The sequence below is a fragment of the Tauraco erythrolophus genome, chromosome 26 (genome assembly GCF_009769465.1).
Source record: "Tauraco erythrolophus isolate bTauEry1 chromosome 26, bTauEry1.pri, whole genome shotgun sequence".
NCBI lineage: Eukaryota > Metazoa > Chordata > Aves > Musophagiformes > Musophagidae > Tauraco > Tauraco erythrolophus.
In genome coordinates this window covers 7,466,773-7,485,170 of record NC_141490.1, presented here as the reverse complement: position 1 = coordinate 7,485,170, position 18,398 = coordinate 7,466,773, and the positions used below count along the sequence as shown (strand labels likewise).

General features: G+C 47.7%; 1 protein-coding gene across 2 annotated transcripts in view; it reads right to left on the bottom strand.

The window, feature by feature from the left end:
- Positions 1-5,741, bottom strand: part of CDON (cell adhesion associated, oncogene regulated) — a 35,041-nt gene extending 29,300 nt beyond the window's left edge. The window contains exons 1-5 of one of the 2 annotated variants that reach the window (XM_086626911.1): positions 5,666-5,741; positions 2,831-3,103; positions 1,560-1,706; positions 1,095-1,245; positions 160-452 (exon numbers count right to left, since the gene is read on the bottom strand). In XM_086626911.1, the coding sequence (XP_086483037.1) occupies positions 160-452; positions 1,095-1,245; positions 1,560-1,706; positions 2,831-3,103; positions 5,666-5,741 (940 nt within the window). The remainder of the gene's footprint in view (positions 1-159; positions 453-1,094; positions 1,246-1,559; positions 1,707-2,830; positions 3,104-5,665) is intronic. The other variant, XM_086626910.1, reaches the window with a different exon arrangement.
- Positions 5,742-18,398: the final 12,657 nt, after the last annotated feature.

Genomic DNA, 18,398 nt, shown 5'->3' with positions numbered 1-18,398 from the left:
GATAATGAGATATGGTCGTTAGGAACATACCTTTATTCTTTATTTTAATAAGCTCAGGTTGAGAAAGAATGTTAGGCTGTTTGTAATCAGCTGCCAAAACCAGCAAGCACACAAAGAAAACGTTCGCTGCCCGGACGCAAAAATCTCTTCATTCCTTACCGAGTACCGTCAGCGAATAGTTAACGGATTTCACCACTCCGGATTCATTTCCCACCACGCAGGAGTAATTTCCAGAGTCGGACGCCTCGAGCCTGTCCGTCACCAGGTGGGAGTGCAGCAGCCTCCACCTGCCCGTCCTCCGCGCGTCGCGGCCGTCTCTGACCCAGCGGACGGAGGCGGGGGGCAGCCCACCGACCACACATTCCAGCATCAGAGAGCTGTGCCAGGGCACTGCCAGGCTCTGGGGTGCCAGGGGGTGAAGGATGTCGAAGCCACCTGAGGAAGAGCCTGGAGGAAAGGAAATGAGGCTTATCACTAACCGCACTCTCCCATCCCATAAGTGTTCAAGGCCAGGTGGGATGAGGTTTTGGGCAACCTGGTGTAGTGGTGGGTGTCCCTGCCCATGGCAGGGGGGTTGGAACTGGATGATCTTTGAGGTCCCTTCCAACCCAAACCATTCCATGGTTCTATGATCCCATCCTCCAGCCCTGAGGTTTGCCACGTCTTCCGAACACGGCTTTACTTGTGACTAAGCACAAGTGACGCTCTCTTCCAGAAGTCCTGCTCCAAAATCAGCTTGGAGATTGGAATGTTAGCTGTATCCCCTTCTCAAGGGCTAAGTGCTCTGTCCTCTTGGGATCTGAAAAGCAGTTGTGCTGCTCCTCCACAGGAACCATAGAATGGTTTGGGTTGGAAGGCACCTCAAAGATCATCTAGTTCCAACCCCCCTGCCATGGGCAGGGACACCCTCCACTACACCAGGTTGCCCAAAGAAGGGGGAAATAAGAATGGAACATGCAAATAACGCAGGACAGATTTTACATAACACGGTTTCTGAGACCAGTGGATATTTAGGTTGACATGCCCATGCTAAAAATCTTAGGAATGTTATTTATTCAGTTCGAGATGTATTAATTCTGGAAAGCTGAACTGAATACTCACGTGTGACTACGAGCTTATGTCCACTGGGTTCTATTCTGAGGTCGTGAGTAACCGGGTTGTACGCTGCACATTTGTAGGATCCTTTGTCTTCTAAAGATACATTCAAAATCTGCAGGTTTCCAGATGGAAGAATTAGGTAGTTGTCTAAACAAGTGGGGAAAGATAAAAAAAAAAAAAAAAAAAGATTATATTTAACTTAGTTTCCAAGAAAAGACTTTTTGAATTTTTTTTATTATCATTTTTTAAAATAACTTGTCAGATATATCAAGCTACTCTAAGATCACAAAGAGATCACGGTGCCACGCGAGGGACGTTAATTTACAAAGGCAGGTTTCGACAGAGGGATTTGCACAGGAAGTTCTGCAAGTTTTTTCTCCCCTTTTAAGTCCTAAGAAAAAAACCCAGACGAGCTTTTGCTGGCTGTTTATATCGCTGACCAGTGGCACAAACCACCTCACCTGTTGATTGTTCCAGCCATTCTCCCCGCACTTGGAAGCGGACCTGTGCTTTGGGGTTACTGTGGGGCACCTCACACCCGATGAGCGCCGTACCACCTTCCTCTGCTGCAACAACGGGTTTCACTGGCGTGCCAAAATCGGCCAGACCTAGAAGAGAATTGGTCAAAAATTACGAGCAGCCAAGGTCATGAGTACAGCAGCACCTCCCGCTCATTGCCACGAGCAATGAGGCAAGCAGAAAGCCTCAACAGCTGGCACCACCTTCTAATTTGCTACTAAAAATCATAAAAAGAGGAGGAATATGTGAAAGCTGCTCTTCCACTCCCTTCACGTTCAAAGCATCTCCTAGGTTGTCAAGTTTTTCTATGTTAGCCACCCTTATAGCTCTCCTGAGAGGGTCTTGCTAAGGGTCAGCACTTTACCAAAACACTTACTTCTCTCACTTTTACGAAATTTTCCTCCCGGGGGGATTTTGGACATGCTCCATAGATGAGGTACCCTTACAGAGCAATCACTCAAACCCTGCCTGACAAAGGTCTGATTCAGACGGCGCCGCCATCCCACGCTCACGGAGGAATATTGTGTTCCTGCTCCCAGTACCACATCGTCCTTTCCACGTGGAAAACGTTGCCCTTCCTCTTCTAAAGCCCTTTAACATCCAATAATTTACAGATCACGCCCGAAGGCAAAGACTGATGAGAAGAACCAGTGCAACAGAGACGGGAAATTGGACCGAAAAGGACAGAAGCCTGTCCCCACCTGAAGAACATCCAGACAGTCCTGACCAAATGAAATAAGTGAAAGGAAATTTTGCAATTCTCACTTTTTTTCCCAGACAATTCCCATTCATTCCTCCTCTTTTCTAATCAACTGTCAAGCACGCTTCTGTAATGGCACGGCAGCTCGGCTGCTGTTTCAAGACCAAGAAGCTTCTGGGAACCTTGTACCTTCAGGCCAATTCATTGAAATGAATGTTATTTCACCGAATAATATTTATATTTGCTTGAAAGGACTCTTGAGGTCTCTAGCCCAGCTTTCAGCTCGAAACGAGGCTACCACCAGCACTAAATCGATCTGCTGTGGTTTGGTTTAGTGGAGTCTTTAAAAGCCTCCAAGGATGGAGATCCACAGCTCTCCGAGGGATCTGCTCCAGGGCTGCACCACCTGACAGGTCTCAGATGACATAAGGAAAAAAAAAAAACTGGTGAGAAGACCAACTGAGGTCTATATAATTTGCAAGGAGTGAGGAATATAAAGAAAAATTGACTTACTGCCCATCGATACGGTCGCAGGCCTGCTGACAACTGCGCCCACGCTGCTGCTAGCCACACACTGATAGCCACCAGCCCTCGGCGGGCTGAGGGAGACGATTGTCAAAGATCCCGACCGGATTTCCACTTCTCCCACCCTGCTGTCCAGAGGCTCCCCATTAAACAGCCAAGACAGGCGAGCCGCGGCGGGCTCGGCGGAGCAGCGGAGGTGTACGGGCCCACCAGGCTTCTGGACAGTAGCCAAGGGCTCAGAAATAAAACGGGGAGTTAAATCTAAAAGGGAAAAAAAAAAAAAAAATAAAATTACATTCAGTTAGTGAGCAGCATTTTGCATTCACACATCTGGAAAGGTCAATCATAGAATCACAGAATGGTTTGGGTTGGAAGGGACCTCCAAGATCATCCAGTTCCAACCCCCCTGCCATGGGCAGGGACACCTTCCACTACACCAGGTTGCCCAAAGCCTCGTTCAACCTGGCCTTGAACATCTCCAGGGATGGGGCAGCCACAACTTCTCTGGGCAACCTGTTCCAGTGCCTCAGCACTCTCAGAGGGAAGAATTTATTTCTTATATCTAACCTAAATCTGCCCTCTTTCAGTTTAAATCCATTGCCCCTTGTCCTGTCACTACACACCCTTGTAAAAAGTCCCTCTCCAATGATGCTCTGACTTGTAGAAAAGACCAACCATCATCTGTTTGACAGTGATGCTCTCTCCCGAGGCTCCTGCCACTCTTCAGACCTGGCCAACTTCTTTCATCTGAAGGTTAAATATCACCAAAACACTATTCAGAGCAAATAAAGGGTCTCCCAACTCCGAGTTGTAAGTGATATTCAAGCAGGTGCCACCTTCTCCTCTGCGAGAGGAGCTCACGACAGGTTCCCAGTATCTCCAGCGCCAGGGGAAACTGGAAGACAGGATTCAAACCCCACGGAGAAGGTAGCAGCGACTAAACGAAGGCAGGTTCAGCGCACGGAGGGGCGAGATACGAGGTGTCACACCTGCCAGGGCCGGCAAAAACTGCAGTTTTCCACTGGATTTATGTGGAGTGAAACAGCAGCCATCACCTGAGGAGATGGAGCACTGGGAACACGCAGCTGCAGCTGATCTCTCCCATATGAAGCGGGCCCGGACGTGACTTGTAAAATTTTAGAAATGGTAGCAGCCTGCCAGGTATTTGTACAGAACCGTCTCTGAGTCTGCAGAACTAATTAAAAATAGTAGGATAAAAAAAAAAAAAAAAAAGCTGGATGAACAGCAAAGGCTCTCGTTAATTCCAGATACATGGACTTCATCAGGATGAGAATGATGAATTGGGCATCCATTATCTTCACTGAGGAAAGACGAACAGAAACAGGAAAAGCTGCTAATAAATAAAAGGTTCAGTTCCACAAAACTTGGTTATGAGAATCCATTTATTTGCCAGAAGAAAATTCCTGCTTGTTGGAGGAACTTTTTTCCTATCCTGGCCAATGAAACACTAGGAATTATTTCCATTTGTTTTCTGTGGAATTCTCCACTAAAGATCCCGTACGAAGGGACCGAGGAAAAGGCGATTAACACCGATAACTCCTATTTGATTGGAAATATGGGAGGAAAAAAAAAAATTAAAATAGCCACAGCAGCAGGGGAAAACAATTCCAAGTTTGTAAATGAGTTTGGGAGTAACAGACAGCACAGGTCAAGACGATATTAAGTGACATCCAAATAAGAGACAATTTTCTTGTAGGTGGGGCCCTCAGCTCCTGCTTTTCTGCTACAGTCAGTCCATCCAAGCTCTGCTTATGAGTTTCAGCTGCGAAACTGCACATTTTTAACAGAACCATAAACTATCTGCATAAACATAAAATAAAAACTGGAAATTCGCGTGTGGCTTCACTTAGCAAGAAAGATGAAATCCATAAAAACGGTATCCAAGCGTTTCGCAGGACTCCAGATGTCCATTTTTAGCTTTTAATTAGAAAGCTGTTTTTTCCTATTAGTTCAGTTTGCATTTCCAAGGATAAGAGAAAAAAAAGCAACGACCAATTTAGCCCGCTAGCCACCAACTGCTGCGAAATCGCGCCGCCACTTTCATCTTCGCCCCTGCCCTTTGCTTACGCCACCGACACTCTGTGCTCAGTGTAAAAGTCAAAATTGGTAGCAGCGACCCTGCAGCTGGAATTTATCTCCCGTGACTGCTTGAAAAATAAAATTTATCCCATTTGCTTATAACGCTTGGCTATGAAGTGCTAAAAGTAGTAAAAGCTTCTTTTTTTGTGCGGTTACGTTAAGACAAGCTGACTACACAGAGCAGATGTGGCAATTAAAACCAGCCCTCTCCTTTTTTTGAAACGCCAGAGCTCTTCCAACTGCCGCCACGCATCAGCGTCCGCCTCCCGGAGACCTGATCCCCCTTCTCCCCCTGCAAATCCCAAACCCCTCCCAACCCCAGGGGAACACGAGATGCGCTGTACGCGGCAAAATCGGCGTCCAGCGAAGTCCACGGGGATCCTGAAGAACAAACCTACGGAACCGAGAGTCTTCCACGTTGTTTTGAGCCAAGCTTTCAGCTTCGGATAGCGTTCAAGCGCTCCGTGCTTCCTTAAAAGCAGATTATTTCATAGATTTCTAGGTTGGAAAAGACCTTAGAGATCATCCAGTCCAACCGTCCCTAATCCCCATTAAACCATAACCCTAAGTAGATCATCCACCCTTTTCTTAAACACATCCAGGGATGGGGACTCAACCACCTCCTATGGATAAAAGCAGATTATTGAGAACGTGCGTTAGAGTTGGCCACTTGGAAAGGTGCTCCAAATGGCTGTTGGTTCAAAAATAGGGGCTCAACCTTACCTGAACTCGTGGCAGAGAGCAGACCCGCGGCAGCGACGAAGAGCAGTGCTTGGAAGCGTCCAGGATCTGGATGCATAGCGCCAGATTGCAGAGGTTGGAAGCAAGAAGCTCCAGACTAAGACGAGGCACCGAAGCAGCTACAAAACAAACACACAGATGTCCACTCTAAGCTTCAGGAGTTAAGTCTTTTAACTCTCTTACAACAAAGTGTTTGGGGTTTCAAAAAAAAACCCCAAAAAGCTCCACCAGGAAACAGCCAATATTCTTCGCAATATAGAAACCATCTGTAAAAATGAGTTAGAAGTTGAACTTCACCATGGTTCCAAGCACTATTCTTCATCTAAGATTTTTTTTTTCCGCAGCTGGGGTACGAGGCATCCGTGCCGAACCGCACTGCCTTGATAAATTAGACTACTTTCCAACTCGAGGAACTGAAGTCCAAAGTAAACAACTTATCTATTGGAGATAATATTGTTTGCAAACAATAATCACTTGACCATCTATCACCAGGCTACGCTTGTTTTACAAGTTTTTATGAATCTACACGCAGCTACTGCTCGTGATTGCTCTAAACCTGCTTACTGAGACATGGCATCTGCTTGCTCCTTCCAGCTTTAGAGCTAAACAGTGGCCAATGCCTACTGAAAAAAATATCACCAATATTCATCTCGTTCTCGTTTATATTCCCAAACCAATACTGCTTTCTCATAGATACTGCTGGGGTATCCACTACGTGTGCTTCTATCTACACGGCTGCTTCTACAAGAGGACAGTCCTCTCCTTGGCCACACCACCCCTGACCATTCTGCTGTAGAAGATCCCAGTTTCAGCACCGAAAACCACGAACTAAATCACGAAACCCCCAACATACAAACTAAATCGTTCAACCATCGATGTAACTCGCACGAGGTGAGTCTCCAAAACAGCGTTTCTGACACTCACAGTCTCCATCAAACGCTCTTTTCTCCGCAAAAAAAAAAAAAGAAAAAGAAAAATCTGCAGCTGTCGCTCACTTAAACTTTCTATTTGCTTTGCATAATACAATGATGAATAAGATCTGAGTTCATTTAGCAGAGTTACTTCATTTATCAGCCCGGCCATGCAGTTTCCCTGCTGATAACACTCAGCATAGATTTTAAACATCTCATACATCAGACGGGTGCATAAACACGGATCTAACACACACAGAATAACTCGGAGCTTTACTGGCAGCGCGCAGAAACAAGTGCAACGACACATATGCTCCAAAGAAATAAGTCCCAGTTTAATCGAGCACTCATGGAGCCGTTTGCTTTCCGAGGCGCCGGATCCAGATATCAGCAGCTAAATGATTCCCATGGTTTATTTAAAAATAACAGTGATTTTATCATCGGAACGTCACGGTGAAATGTATATATGCAAAATAAGCATCGGGAAAAGACTCCAATAATAACAAAAGAAGCACTCTGGATTTTATGGAGCTATTTGCTTACTATCTCAAGCTTCCAAAGTCAGCTTGAGAAAGCTGAAAGTGATGCTGCTGAGTCTGCTCCCGCTTCCGGGCAGTTTTATCTAACCCAGTGAATTTAATCAGCTATCCAGAAGACTGGGAACCCCGTGGAGCCAGCTGGTTCCCCACCGAGAGCTGGGGCTGCTTTGGTAAGAGGTGGACAGCAGAAGGGACCGGCCGCCCAGAACGTGGTGTTGGTTTATTTGAATTCCCACTCGGTTCAAGGGCAGGAGAGCCGCTCCACCGGCGAGCGCCGAGGACAAAGTAAACACCCGGAGAACTTGTTAACATCAAACACTTTGCTGAAGAGGGGTGGGGGGCAATGTTGCTTTTTGCCAAATCTTCCCTCCACTATTTATTTATGAAAAGCAATGAAACGTATATTCCAGGTCAACTTTAACCCCAGCACATGGAGCTACTGGGTTATTTTGCAGCTGTCTTTTTAAACAAGGCCCAGCTCATTATCTTTAACTAAACTTTATCTTTGGAGATCTACTTTATCCAGTCTCTGATTTCCCTCTGTTTATCTTTCTCTTTACATGTTCCTAGCTGCCAGTGTCAACAGCTACTCCTCTTTTGACCTACCAGTTTGGCTTTCGCAGGCTCGCCGAGCGGTAAGATCAACTGTAAGGCAGTGAGTACACAAAGCAAGCCACAAATACCAAAATTCTTTGACTGGAGGTAAAGAAAAACCACACCAAAATATTCACTTTAATTGGAGTAGCATTGTTCAGCAACAACACTCAGGCATCCGAACAAAGTTCCTCTACCATCCACTTCCCAAGGGACCGCAGAAACCTCTTATTTGCTTGTAGATATGGGAACACGAGATCTAACATGCACCACACCACCCCAAAATATTTGCTTTTTCCTCTTTCTTCCTTGGATGGTGTCACTTGCAGAAGCCCCGTGCGAGGTACAGAGAGGAGGGCGAGACCACAGCTCGTAGCTTTGGAGTCTTTGGAAATCCAGCGGAGAAACTTTGCCTCCTCAATATCCTATTAATACATATCTGAGCTTTAGAAGGCCTTAGAGATGGAAAACCAGGACTCTTCCCCTTTGCCATCATTTCAATAACCCTCAACTCCCACTTCGACAGCAAGTACCAGTCATCAGGGACCTACTGGGAACAGAAAGAGGAGCCCTTCAGTTGGACGTGGCTCCATCTGAGCGTCTCAAACCCGAGATGAGCTCACCCAGGAACAACTCTGCCCACTGTCCACTATTCCTCGCTCGAGAGAAGGAATCTCCATCACTGGTGGATCAAATAGTCCAAAAGTTATTGCCAAGTAGGAGTTGTCACTGAGAAAAGGGGCTGTTCCTGAGCCTTGCGACATAAAACAGTAGTAACAGGAATTATTCATATAAATAATATTTGAGGTTGAACAGAGATGGACATGAAAGAACTTTTCAAGCCCTTTCCAGTTTCACTGGCCATTTCTCCAGACCATCAGAGCCGTGTACCAGAAAGCCACCGAATGGCAAATGCCCGTATTTTTCGTACTTCCACCGGGACATCTTCATCTAAAATCATCTTCCAATTATTTTCATCCAGCACTTGATCTCCTTGTCAGCTCTGAAGTGACTTGTTGCTGATGGATCAAGGGAAGCGAGGAAGATTTGTGTCATGAGGAGTCATCGTCCCGATCGTTCCAATGGACTTGGAAGCACGCTGCACACACAGGGGTGTCCAGAAACACGTACTTTTGGAGATAATTAGTAAGATGGAGTACTCCTGAAGATGACATAATTCTGGTTGTGCATATCTTGCTGCAGACCCTTTTTTAAAGGGACACCTTGCTAACAGCCATGGGGACGGGCACGCGTCTGTCCATCAGCTCACAGTTTCAGCCCCACCACCTTCGGGATGCCAACCACAGGCATGGAAAATAAATCATCAGAGCAAACTCCAAACAGGAAAGAAAGGGTGCCATTTTAATTCATCCCTTTAGGAGCACCAGAGAGGTTTCCCAGTGCAGAAGCAGGGCTGTCCCCACTGTTAGGTTGTCACAGCAGCCCTGGCTAGGTTCTGCAGGGCAGCATGCACACCATCACCTGGGTGTTGAAGCCTGAAGATCTCACCAGGTTAGACACGGACCTATCCAAACGTCCTACTGGGCTGAGATGGGAAGACGCAGGCACCAGACTGGCCAGGGGGGCTCCTCATCTCTGATCTGGACAGGCTCAGCGCAGTGAGACAGCGCAGCCCTGGCAGCGGACCTTCTCCTCTCTTCCCAAAGAGTCTGTCACTGTTTCTCCAGAAACCAGCAGTCTTCAGTGTAAGGGTCCACATGTCCGGTCTGTCCAGTGTAACTAACTCAACTTATCACCTTCAAATTAACTCGCTCCTATCCGTGCTCGCCCTCAGAAAGGGGTTTTACACTCTAAAAGGTAACAAAAACACTGTTTGCCCAGCCCAAGAGGATCCTGTGTCCTTCAAAACACAGCTGAGAACCTGCCCTGCTTATTTACCAGACCATGAACGTCTCATCTCCACCCTTGCTGCTGAGGGCAGAGTCACTACTAAAAACCAACATTATCTCATACCCGTTTTTTTCCCCCCTTTAGTTTTTGTTTCCTCTGGTTTGGTTCCCTGAATCATCTTCCTGCCATCTCGGACCAGCTGGCAGGGCAACGCCGGGACCTCCCTTCCCAATGGCCAGTGGCCACCAGAGCCATTTAGCCACCACCCTACGTCGATCCAACCGGTACCATACTCTCACTCCATCGCTCCAAAACCCACCCAACCTTCAGCCAGCCCTTTCGGCACGCCGAAGCTAAAGGAGAAAAGGGTTTCTTCGCCAGCCAGGTCCTACAAATGCCAGAGCGATGTGGGGAAGGAGGAGGAGGAGGAGGAGGAAGGAAACAGCACACTCGGGAACAGAGGGAGTTATTCAGCTTGCCCACTCCACCCTCCAGCAGCTGATGGCTTTCTCCAAGAAGCCCAAGGAAAAAGTGACAGGCAGATGGGACATCTGGAGCAAAGCAGCTTTAGATACGAAAGATTTCTTACTTTTCCTAATCGGCAGCAACTCAAAATCAATTAATCCACCTTCACTTTATCATACCTGTACGTGACTTAACACCTAAAGTATGGCAAATTGGTCCTTTCCCAAGGTCACTTGTTACAGGAACACTGAGAAAATTTTCATTTTAACTCGCTCCCCAAGACTGTTTCCATCAGTACAACAAAAATCGGATTTTCGAAGCGCTTCAACGTGGACGAAGCAGAATTAACTAAAACACTGCGCCTTTAGCACGAGCAAGCCGAGTTAGATCATTAAACCTCGCACCAAGACACCTTAAAAAAAAAAAAAAATAAATAAAAAAAAAAAAAAAGGAATTGAAGCCCGTGGCATTCCAAGAGAAAGCAATCAGACATTCCTGCAGCTCGGCTCCTCAGTGATCTCCGGAGCCTTTGATCACTGACTGTCTTCCCGCTGTCCTCCTGGGGGCTGGCAAAATGAGTGTAACAGCTGGCACGTCCACTTGATGAGGTTTTTGTGCCGGGGAGGAGCGGGGCAGCAGCCGGGCGGTTGGCAAAGCCCTGCCGTGGTCCCGAGCCGTTGGCACGCCACGCCACTTGCCCATCCTGCTCCTACAAGCGGGCAGCGGGCGGGTTTTTGGTGCCAGCAGGCGGGTTGGAGGTAGCGAGAAGGCTGGAGGCTGGTTTTTATGAATGCTTAATGACCACTCGATCATTAACATCACCCTTTAAAGAGCAAATGCAGCACCTACGGTGTGCATCACCCTCCCCCTCCCCCCTTTTCAGGGTCTCAATCGAGCCAGCCGAGCGTGCAAACCGATCCTGTCGCCAGCAAAAGCATTTCCTTTCACTGTGGTCAGCCAAAAAGCAGGGGAAGAAAATGGAAGTGACTTGGAGTTATGGCACCAAAAAGGCCAGACAAGCAAGGAAATAATCAACTCCACATGAGCCACTTCTAGCCCATCACAATGCCCGGAGCCTACGCCTAACCCCAGGAAAGGTCAGCGGGACGATGGGGGTCAGAAGCTGAAAAAGGCAATAGCGAGCAGCTGCCAGCTGCAATCAGCATCAATGTGTTCCTAATTATGCTCCGAAGAGAGGGCTGGAGTGCAGGGAAAGAGCCCTGCCACAGTCACAGCTTGTGTAAAAAAAAAAAAAAAAAAAAAAAAAAAATTAAAAAATAAAAGTTTCAAGCGCTGCCATCCTACTCTCTTCTCCATCTCGAGCCCTGAAAATGCAGTTTCTGTGTTACTAAATTACAGGAAGCCCAGCAATGGAGATAAGGAGCCAGGCATTTACATAAATGTTTTTTTTTCTAGGGGAAAAAAAACAGTAATACCATAATCAGGCATTTGTGTTAGAATTACGGCGTCACCAAAGACAGGATTTCGTGAGCGTGAGTAATAAAATTAGGTGCTTCGAAGGGATTTTGTGGGCGCTTTTCGGAAACAAACTGAGCTCTGCCTAGCAGTGCTGCAAAAGCCTGGTATTTTTCTCTGCATCCTAAAAAATCTGAAAGGGAAAATCCCACAAAAAAAAAAAAAAAAAAACACACAACAGTTTGCTGACAGTGACCCTAATCAACCAAGTGTGAAAAATATAAACAGGTCAGAGACTGAAATACTCAAAGGCATCTACAGAAACAAACCCAATGAAAGGCATTGAAAAGTTACAAGAAAAAGCATCCTTTGATGTTTTGCTCGTATTTATTTATTACATTTTAAACAAATGAAAGTATAACTTTCTAGATCCTTATCGTGACAGCTCAAAGGAGAGAAATCACAGGTGGGCAACTTTTCCCAGTCCTCACCTTGGATTTCAGGAACATCTCCACGTTTCCACCCATACCCACTGCCCGGTGCCCAAATCCATGGGTGCTGAGCCAGCACCCCAGCGTTTCCCACACGTATTCCCACTCAATGGGTATTTTTACTCTTTTTGGGTAACGTGTGTTTTCACAAGCAGCCTCGCAGGAACGATTTAAACCCACCCCGCTCCGTGAATCCGGGATGAACCCCAAAAGCAGCTGTAGGGGCTGAAATACGTTCCCGATCGCGCGGCGATTCCCGCTGGCACGCTGGTTCTGTCCAAGCAAAGACTCAATGTTTGCTCAGGGTGGGAGATGGCAGGAAAAACAAACAGGGCTGAGCAAACGAGACAGCGACCCGGTTCCTACAAGGCCAGGGGACCTTAAGTCCTGTTGGCCTTCCTTATTATTAAGGAAAACGTGTCTTTTTCCACCCTCGATAACGTTGGTAATTTACTCAAACTCTGTTACAGGTAAGGCCCAGCGTCAGAGGATAACGGTGACACAAGACGACATTAAGCAATTAAGGGGAAAAAAAAAAAAAAAGATAAAAATAGAGGTATTCGCCTAAAAACATGACCAAAGAGTTGGCCTGCCTCAAAGATGGAGAAGCCGATCTTTTGCCAAGTTTTTTGTTGGATTTTTCTATTTTGCTTTCAGGCCTGGAAAGTCTCATGGTTGGTATCAGCTGTTGGACTCTGATCAAAGTTTAACTTTCCATTAATCCTTTGAGTTATACGTGAGGCTGATAGGGAAATTTTTTTTTATTTTTTTTTTTTCCCCTCAGAAGACAGTCAAGATTACTCAGATACTTAATTTGCACTCCAATATTTCCAAAACACCTTGACTTTAAAACCTCGGTCTTGGCGTACATATGGTCTTGATAGAAGAACGCATGCTTTGGCATCGGCTGCAGAGATGGATTTGTGAGCCGAGCGAGGAAAATTTAACAGTTTGTGTACTGCACCTCTGCAGCACGCAGCCGAAAACGCTCCCCGGCCACCACTCTGCCACCGGCACGCACGGACGCGCTCGGAGCCCGGGATGCCCGTCCTGCCGCGCCAAGGCAGGCAGGCACCAGGGGGAAAGGAAAAAGAGGGAAAAAAAAAAAAAATAAAGAAAATAATCATCGTCACAGAAGCCACACTTTCTTACCCACAAACAGGCGTAACAATTAGGTTAATTTTATTATGAAGCTCAGGAAAAAAAAAAGCTGAGACAGTCCCCCTGCTGCCGCACTAATGAAGTGGGGATGGTTTCTGACTCTTCCAGCCTCGGGGGAAGAAAAAGAACAGAGCATTAGCCTAATATACAGTTCTGCTGGGCTGCAATTATCCTTAAATGCCTAAATAAGGGCTTTTAGACCCCAAGGGATCCAAAGGTATCATTAGTCTAACAGTTCCATCACAGTAACCGTACACCAAGCACACACAAAATCCTCACCCTTTGCTCTTCGAGGCCCCCCGAGCCCTCACCCCTCTCCTTCTCTCCTGGCTGGGCACTACTTGGCCTCATATTCCCGTTTTCTTCCCCGTGCCCAGCTCGACACCCGCCTCACCATCGCCAACGACAGCTCCGCTCACCTTCAGCCCCGTCTCCAAGGGTTCTTCAGAAAATAAAAACCACAAAAACCCTTCTCTGCTCCTTCCTGCCTGATCCTCAGAGTAAGGGGTCTGTTTTAATTCTTCAACCGATTTTTTTTTTTTTTTTTTTTTACCAAGAATAAGATTTCGCAACCCAGTTGAAACCAATTTAAAGATGGAGGAGGGCAGCAACACCTTCCTTCAGGACCTGGCTTGCATTCTCCTATCTGCACCAACCATCGTGCGGCCACCGAGTGAGTCAGATCTGCTGGCACATCCAGCTGAAAAACTCAGCCAAAGGAAAACGAGGTTTGGTTTTCACCTGGATGAGGGAGCAGTTCCAGCTCACCGCGCAGTCTTGGAGCACTAGCCCAAAGGAGGGGGTAGGAACGGACGTCCATGAGAGAGAACTTTGCCCTCCAACTGCGTGAGGACTCATGCAGCACCTCCTCAGTATTTTTAATAAGCCCTGAACTACAAGAACGTAGGCAAAAACTAAGAAAGAAAACATAAATATAAGGAACTCAACTCCAAGTGAGACATGCCCATGTTCTGAAGCGAGCTGGAGGGCTGCCATCCTAATTAGAATCATAGAATTCATAAAATTCTAGATTCTAGAATTGAATTCATAGAATTCATAGAAATCTATGATTCTAATTAGCCCAGCGGGCATCAGTACCACCTTCAGCTGCATCTTTTCCCCTCCAAAAAGTTTGCATTTTGCACGCCAAGGACAATCACCCATGTTTATAATTTCTCTATGGTTCCTACGACCAGATCAAGCACAATTTAAAAAAAAAGGACTGGCTCTGGTCATCAGAAAAACCCAAAAGCCTGTTGGACTCTCAAAGGAGCTTGTGTCCACACGCGCTGCCTAAAGGTCCGCTTCCAGCGGCGCTCTCATGCCTGGTGGGTTTTGACATGAGAGAAGGTCCATGAGAAGAGGAGCAACGCTGGGCAAGCTGTCAGGGGACAGAGAGCTCGTTCCTCCGGCGATTCCGGATGAACACCGCCGCCTCGTCCATCGGCAGCCTCCAGCAAGCAACAGCTCTAAAAAAAAAAATCACAAGCAAATGGGTTCTTCTAGCTGCCTTACCCCGAGCCCAACTCCGTCTGTTGCAACTCGCAGGGATCCATGCTCTCCGTGAGCCCTTCGAGGGAAGCACGACTATTAAACCCACACCTGCAGCCAGAATTTATAGCAACCTCATCGGCTGCTGTCTGACATCATGGGCAATTAGGAGCCTGTGAACTCATGGCTGCGGGATACGGGAGGCGCGCTGGAAGCAGAGAGCAAAGCCCGTGTGTTAGTCGCCCTCCAGAATCCAGCGCGCCTCTGGACAGCTGAAATCATGTGCAGAACAGAGCAACAGACCCATTTTGACTCCGTTTCCTAAAGAAAAGCCCTGGCCTCCACTCCGGATCGCTGCTTCCCCTCCTTTTACACCGCCAACGCGCTGCTGCTGAACCCAGTCTCCAGGGTGGATGGGCAGGAGAAGGAGGCTTATTGAAAAGCAAACCTGCTAACCAGTGACAGCTGAGGGACAAAGCAGGAGAGAGCCCGTCCTCTCTTCCCCTGATTAAAACAACCCTTCCAAGGATCCATCCTTCATAACCGGGTAATTCAGTTTTACTGCTCTCCTCCCCTCCCTTCCCCCACGCTCAACGGATCAAACCTGGTTTCAAAATTGAAGTCCAAACTCTGCTTCTGCCCTTCTTATCCCAGAGGGAAGGAATCCCGACACAACTGACAATATTCCTTTAGCAGAGCAGCAAAACTATCCCATTAGCCTCGGGCGCAGAACAAAGCTGTCTCAACGCAACAGCCAGGCAGAAAAAGAAGGAAAAAAAAAAAAATATCATGTTGGTCAGGGCAGGTTTGCTACAACAAACTGACCTGGCTCCCACGCGAGGAGAGGGGTAGCAGAACACGGGGGAAGGAGAGGAGGATTTGGGGTTAGATTTGCCGAGCGGCGTTGCGCGACCGAGCACTGGCCGGCGTCGCTTCCTGCCAGCGGAGCAGATGGAAAGTGTCGATCCCGGGCAAAGAGGCAGCAAGGGTCATGAAACCGTAGCCCGAGGGTTTGGCTTCTCCAGCTCCGTGGTGGCACCCACGGCAGCCGAGCTCCCGAGTCGTCGCCGTGCTGCTGGCTCTGCTGGAGGCAGGGACCCCAGCCCGGAGCGGACGGGCAGCCGGGGGCACCCACGTCGGAACGGCTGCCGTTGGTGAGTCAGTGCCCCAAACCTCCTCCCGCGGACAGAGGTAATGGCAGCTGCTACCAGCAGAACCAGTTCAAACATGAGCAACTGATAGGAAAGTAGTTAAGTTTCATCACGGGTACCGGGGAGAATTTTGCACCGGGTTAACCTGACTGCGCCCTGTTCTCACTCGCACAGGCACATCCTGCTGCGCCGAACAGGATTTCTGTTCCGACGTCCAACTGCAGACCAGAGGTTCTGGGAGACGCCTTCCCAAAGGAAAAAAGGGGATGCAGAGGGAGAAGGTTCCAGACTCTCCATAGCACGTCAGCTCCCCCCTGCAAGACTTTAATGCCGAGCTCAGCAACACGGGGGCCCTCGCAAAGATAACCGGCTGCCGGGACCGACTCCATCCCACGCTCGCGTCCATCAGATAGCGCGGAAAACAAGACGAAGCAGCACCACCACGGCATTAGTCTTCATTTAAACTTGGCACAGAAAGCAAACATTTCTTTTCTTGCTGGCTTCTCTTTGTGTGTTGGGGTTTTTTTGTTTTTTTTTTTTTTTTTTAAAAGCAAATCTCAGACTTAGGCAGGGAAAGGTGCCTGGACTTTTTAATATTGGGGGATTGGAAGGGACAACACTTGTACGCTTGCCAGAGCCCAGATAAGTAGCCAACGCTTGGGTTAAGCAGGCCAGCATCTGCCTCCTGCAATATATACATTTCCAGAGTGAAAATAAACAGCTTCACACCTCTGGCTCGGAGAAGGACTTCAGCTTCTTTCATGTCCCCAACCTGCAGCCTCTCCGCTCGAGGAAGAAGGGTCGGAAAGGCGAGGGTTACTTGCAGTTCCCTTCTTCCAACCTGCAAGAACAAGGCTGGAAACTTTCGGTCTCCTGTCGTACCAGATTAGGGTCTTTCCTACAGCACGCAGGATCTGGCGTGGCTTCACTGTGTAACCAGTAAGAGCTGTTTCAGGCAAACTCAGTTACATACAAGCAATGGCAAACACACTAATTAGAAAAAACACTAACCTGAAAATGAGACCTTTTTTTTTTAAGCCAATCACCTAGAAAACCACACCTTGATTTAATGCAATCGCCCAGTTCACCAGGATCTGTTCCTACCACGAGCCCCAGAGCTGGAGGGACTCAAGCCATGCAACTGGGGATGGTTTAACTTCAGTACCCGCCGTCTGTCCTCCGCTCCCGAGCTCCTCTCTGCTTGATCCCGACTCGTGCAGCAATCTGAAAGTGCAATCTGCACCCAAAAAATGCCTCAGTCTGAATAGCTGAATTGAAAATTATATCATTAAGCCCGAAATTTCAACATATTCAGAGAGTTTTGATAACAACACTGTTGATTACATCCCTTGCCAGCTTCCTTCTACACCCTGACAAAGATTTAAAGTATACATTCCTATTCCATTCTGCAACAAAGATTAGTGGCAGGAACAGAAAACATCTTCTGTTCCAAAAAACCCTCGGGGTTTTCCTCCTTCGCTTGCGTTTTATTAGAGAAGACTCAAACCTCCATCAAGCTGCGACACACTGTCACTGCAAAGTATTTAGGCAACGAGTATCCAAAACACACCTTTTGAGAAGGCTCTGGAGAAACAAAGAGATTTCCTGAAGCTATTGCAAACGTGAAATAGCTCCTCAGAAGCAACAGCCCCCAGCAAACTTTATGAAAATGTGGGCCTACGCTTCAGCATACCACACGGAGCCGTAATTCGGAAACGCTGGTGGAGGGGGGAAGGGGGGGGAACAAAGAAAAACCACATGCTATTGTTTGGTTTTTACTCCGCAACGTATTTAATCTACATGGAGTTGGAACGTTACACAGCAAAACTCTTCAGCTACCAGAAATTACGTACAGCCAACACCAGTAAAACCCACTCTCCAAACTGGGAAATGCCCTTTTAAAGATCTTATCTTTGCCCCCCACGGAAATTCTCCAAAACACAGCTGAAAGCTGTCACCAGTGCTTCCGATCCCCCAGCCCCAAGGGGATCAGCTCGACGCAGGAATACCAGCTCTCACAAAACTGGGGAAAGCCAAAGCTGATGAGTTTCACCAACCTGACCTTGAGCTATCGGAGCTTTTGCCAGCGAGCAAATAAGCCTACAACAGATTTGGGGGTGCTGAGCAGAGGGAGGGCCCACCCAGACACCTATAACCACTGCATCTCCCAGACTCTCTGAGCCTATCGACAGTATCTACCTACCCTCAATGTGTCTGAAGATGCTAAAGTGACAAGACGCAGCTTATGAGCTGCCAAAGAGTTATTCTGGTATATCCATGGGGATGATAACAGATTGAGCTACGGGAATTCCATCGCTGAAGTTGCACAACTCCCTTCCCAGCCTCCCATCCAACTGCTCGTGCGATAACGAGGGCTACACACGCGTCACTTGGAGGAGATCTGCGGTGCGTGGCTCCAAAACAAACCCAGCCAGCTCAAAAGGCCACAGAGCCAGCCTGGCACAACCAAGAGTCACTGTCCTAAATATCACATTTCTACTTCTAAGCCATCCATCGTCATCTCCTTGTCCCCAACAAGTTCATTCCCCCAACCCCAACTTTCAAGCTCTTATATATGACATTTTTTTCCTGGACCCAGAGCACGCTGCCTTGCGCTGGGGCACCGAGACCCAAGTGGTACAAGC